The 4,762-nt window shown below is 57.1% G+C and overlaps 1 protein-coding gene across 1 annotated transcript in view; it reads right to left on the bottom strand.

Moving 5' to 3' along the window:
• Positions 1 to 1,696, bottom strand: part of LOC102488167 (ornithine decarboxylase-like) — a 16,324-nt gene extending 14,628 nt beyond the window's left edge. The window contains exons 1-4 of the mRNA XM_006158151.2: positions 1,563 to 1,696; positions 1,187 to 1,260; positions 515 to 698; positions 27 to 107 (exon numbers count right to left, since the gene is read on the bottom strand). Of these exons, the coding sequence (XP_006158213.2) occupies positions 27 to 107; positions 515 to 698; positions 1,187 to 1,197 (276 nt within the window). The 5' untranslated portion in view covers positions 1,198 to 1,260; positions 1,563 to 1,696. The remainder of the gene's footprint in view (positions 1 to 26; positions 108 to 514; positions 699 to 1,186; positions 1,261 to 1,562) is intronic.
• Between the last annotated feature and the right edge of the window lie 3,066 nt (positions 1,697 to 4,762).

Consider the following 4,762-nt stretch of genomic DNA (forward strand, 5'->3'; position numbering starts at 1 on the left):
CACTTGCCCGCGGAGACCGGCGACACCTGCGGCAGGGCCTGGCAGAAGGCTCGATGGCGGCTGGCCAGCACGCCCAGGTCGGCCACCATGAAGGAGTCCCGGAGGTCCTGCCAGGCAGGAGGGGAAAGGACGGTGGGTTTTCTCTCAACTCCTCACAACTCCGTGAGGCGGGTGCTCGTTCTCCTGCTAGGGAGGAGCGAGGCTGGGAGGGTGCGGCCACACAGCAGCACGGCCGAGCCTGGGTCTGAACCCAGATGTTTCAACTCTTGAAACAAGGGGGCCAGAGGGAATCGTCTTTCAGACTGAAGTTGGGAAAAGGTGGCCCTAACCCCTACTCTGATGGTTTGGCACGGGGCAGTCCTGAATGTCAGGGCAGAGGGACCAGGGGGTGTGGAGCAACTGTCCCAGACCCCAGCAGAAGGGAGCCCTGGGGAGAGGAGTCCACCTTACCCTGCAGAGCAGGAAGCCTACTGCCCTAGCAAGGGGCAGGGGCTCTCCTCCCGCCCCTCCATACCGAGTCCGAGAGCTCCTGGATCTTCCTTAGGACCAGCTGCAGGGAGGATTCCCCTGGCCTCAGCGCGGTGAGCTCCTTGGGCCATGCGCTTCCAGGGGGCCCTGGGCTCTCCTTCGGGTCCACAACGGGGGTGATTCTTTCCGACACCCCAGCCGAGCTCTCCACCAGGCACAGTCCCGGCACCCTGGAGAGCAGGGGCTTGCTCTGAGGGCCCGGCCTGCTCCTACCTCCTGGCTCCCTGCAGGCCCTGGGCCCAGGGCTCCGCCCACAGCCCTTTTCAGCCACGTGGAGCCCATGGGGCCCTCCGGAGTTCTCCCATCTGGGCCGCTGCCCAACTCGGCCTGACTCAGAGACCTGGGGTGGCAGCCAGCAAGACACGCAGGCCGTCCACACAGAGCAGGACGGCCCCTCACATGCTGCTCCTGTGCACAGGTGAGAGGGCGGTGCAGGGAGGACGGTGCCAGGCCCAGGGTGCTCCAGATCTTGGGGCAAGGGGCGCAGGGAGGAAGGGACAAGCTCAAAGTCACCAGGTGGTGGGAGGCAGACCTGGGCCTGGGCCCGCTGCCAGCCACAGACCCCGAGACTACGGCGAGGCCAGCTGCGGCCTGTGCTCCGCTGGCCGGCGCTGCACGCTGCAGACACGGGCCTGTGCGCCACTCATCCCAGACTCACCTGGTACCCATCCCCTGCTTCCTCACAGATAACCCAGGAGGCTGGTCTGTGGTGTCCAGGGCTTCAGGTTGTTCCTGCAGGAAGAGCAGAGTCCAGCCAGGGTCTCAGGGCAGGGCAAGTGCCTCTCCCTACCCCCTCCGAACTCTACCCCCCTCGCCTGCTCACACACGCCTCCTCCAGGAGAGCACCCCTTCCCGGGCCCCTCCACATGGGCACAGGCTAGAGGCAGACTCCCCTTTGAAGTGACTGTCAGCAGCAGCCAGGGTTAGAGAGACCTGGAAAGGCTCCCACCCGTGCTTCCCGCCTTGCAGGGCAAACTGGGGGCCAGCAGCCTGCGCTCAGCAGAGCAGGGGTGGAACTGGAAGCAGAACCAGACCTCAGACTCCAGCTGGGGCTGGTCCCACCGCCTTCGGGGCCGCCGACTCTCCTGGTGCAGTCTTGCCCTCTGCTGCGGATTTAAATGCCTCGCTGGAACCTTCTCCCAAAGGATGTGTTCAGCTGTCTGCGTCACCCGGCTGCATCATCCCCCTCACCCTCCGCCCACCCTCCCTTTCTGTGCAGGGCTGTTGCAGTCCTGCTCTGTGACCTGCTGGCCCTCCCAGGCTGAAGCCACCACCTTGGGGAAGTCCCGGCACCTGCTGCAGGCTTACATGACATGTGACCCAGAGCCCTTCTGCGGCAGAGGAGGTTCAGTAGGGAGCTTGCTCCCCCCGGCTGTTGTTCTGCCAGCCTGGCCAGGATCAGGAGGATGGCAGAGGTGGAGAGTTCTCCATGCCTGGAGACCGACCCTCTCTGTGCCTCGGACCAGTCGCTCTGCTCTCCAGCCTGCAGGCCGCCGTGGCCCTGCCTCCTGGGCAGCACAGCCGTCAGCCCTGCAGCCCGGGTGCCACTTTCAGATGGAGGGGCTGTGGGCAAGCTAGCTGACTGCTTGGGCCTCCGCGTCTTCACCTGGAAAACAGAACCTCAGGCGTAGCCAAGCTACGAGAAGGGACCAAAGTAACGCCACGTTAAATGTGACATAACCCCGGCCTTAGAGATGGTGTGCTTCCCTTTTGCTAAGTGACCTTGTCTCACCTTTTAACTTCTAACCAAAGCACCATTTGGCTTTGCTGAGTTTCCACAGGACCTGGGCCTTGAGACCCCCACGAAGAGCAGATGTGGCTAGGAGGGTGCATGCTGGCCTCTGGGGCGAGGTGACACGGCTGTGAGGGCGACTGCAGTGCCAGCAAGGCTTCGTGTGGCCCCTTCCCTCCTCGCTCATCTTCTCTCCCCACTGAAGTCCCTTGTCCTGGTCTGACTTCAGACATGGTCTTTGAGCCTCAGTTTGCCGTTGTCCCGTCGTCCGGAATAAAGCTTCCTTTTCTTCTCAGAAGCACTTGCCTCTCAAGTCTGCTTTCAAGCAGGCCCAGGCTCAGTCGCCCGGCCGTGTCACTGACGAGTCTAAGAAGCATGGAGACGGTACAAGGCATGCCTCAGTAGTGCTGCTGGAGTCTGTGTGTTTCTGTCCATACGAATCTAGGCTCCCAGGTCTGAGTCAAATTCAGGTGGGAATTTCCAAGGTAAATATTCTCTGCTTCACCCAGGGCTGAACTAAGACACATAACTCTCTGTAGGTTAATGATATTGTGATGTCTCTTTAAATGAATATATTTTTTTTGAGAGGTTTTTGCTATAGGGCGCGTGCGCTCGCCAGACAGAGACAGAGAGACAGAAAGCGAGAAATCACCCCCCATGGGGGATGGCCACACTGCAATTCCTTCTCCTCCATTCTCCTCTTGGGATCCTGGGCACGCACACACACGTACCCTGCGTGAGTTTTAAGCCACCGGGTCCAGGACGCGAACCGTGGTTGACTATGTGGGAGTCCAGCGACATAGCCATTACGCTAACTGTTGGTCCCCAATGAATATTATTTTTAGAAAAACATATTTATGAGATACCATACATCAACTATTTAAAGTGTATATTCTTAACCAAGGAGATGAAAGATCTGTACACTGAAAACTGTAAGAGGCTGTTGAAAGAAATGGAAGGAGACAGAAACAGAACAGAAAAACCCCTCCTAGGTTCATGGACTGGAAGAATTCATAGTCAGAATACCCACATTACCACAGTAAGCTCTAGATGCCATGTCATCCCTGCCAAAACCACGGTGGAATTTTTCACAGAATTAGAAAAAAGAATCCTAAAATTCACACAGGCCACGGAAGAGCCTGACCAGCCAAAGCTTTCTGGAAAAAGAATAAAGATCCAGGCCTCACGCCTGACTTCCGCCTGTATGCAGTCTCCGGAAATGTCACCGAGGGCCAGAGGTGGCATGATGGCTAGGGCAGATCCCACATGGCCATCATATGGTTCAAGTGCTGGACCTGGCAGCTTGAAAAATACGTGTGCATGTGTGTGTGTGCGCATGCGTGCCCCAAATCCAGAGGTGGGAATAGAGGAGAAGGGGCTGTGGCATGACCACGCCCGCTAGAAGGCGTTTTCTCACCCCTTTCCCCGATTTCTCTCCAGCGAGCGCACACACGTTATAGGAAAAAAATCATAGAAAATGTACATTATGAAGAAACGATGGCTATATGGCCGAGTACGTGATGAGGTGTGAAGACTACACACAGGGAAAGGGAGAGACGGACCAGCAGGCGCTGGGAGAGCCGGATGGCCACATGCAAAGGAACGGAATAGGGGCGAAGGGCGACGCACACGGAACGTGGTGTACCGAGTGGAGGGGGCGCTGCTGCCGAGGGCGATGCCGTCACGTTCGGTAAGAGCCTGCTCACTCTGCCGACCACCCAGTACGAAATCCCAGGGATGTGGTGACAGCTGGCACCCCGTTTAAGATGACGAGACCGAAGCACAGAGAGGAGGGGCAATGAAATCTACCCACAGGCCCCGGGGCAGTGAACGAGGTGCTGCACTAAAACCCAGAGCCCAGCTCCCCATGACGCTTGAGAAGAGCACAGTAAGGGCAGCCCCAAGGCCTAGGGGTTAGGGGAGCCAGGTCCTGCATGGCTGACCGACACGTAAGTCCTGGTCACGTGTGTGTGCACCCCAAATTCCAACAGGATGGAAAAACAGAGAAAGGGTTGAAGCATGACTATATCCCATTAGAGGTGCTTTCTCTCTGTCTCTCTCTCTCTCTCTCTCAAGCTCACATGTCCTCTGGCAATTAACAACAACAACAAAAAAAGAGCACATCAGACCACCAGGTGGTGTGGAAGTTAAGGTGCTGGATCCCACATAGCCAACTGCATGACTTCAGTCCTGGACCCAGCAGCTTGAAAGTCAAGCCAGGCAGGGACCAGCAGGTGGTGTGGTGGTTAAGGCACTGGGCACTCGCACATGACTGACAATAGTAGGAGTCCCGGACCTGGTGGCTTGTTTTCTCACTTCCTCTCTCTCTCTGTCTCTCTATCAAAATAAAAACAAAAGAATGAATAAATAAAATTGAATAATAATTCTTTAAAAAAAGAAAAAGAAAAGAAAATCATGCCAGACATGTGTGTGTGCCCAAATCCTGAGAGCAGAATGGAGGAGTGTGGTATAGCCATCTCCCTGGTGGGGTGACTTCTCTTT

Source organism: Tupaia chinensis, unplaced genomic scaffold (assembly GCF_000334495.1).
Source record: "Tupaia chinensis unplaced genomic scaffold, TupChi_1.0 Scaffold000573_1, whole genome shotgun sequence".
Taxonomy (NCBI): Eukaryota; Metazoa; Chordata; class Mammalia; order Scandentia; family Tupaiidae; genus Tupaia; species Tupaia belangeri.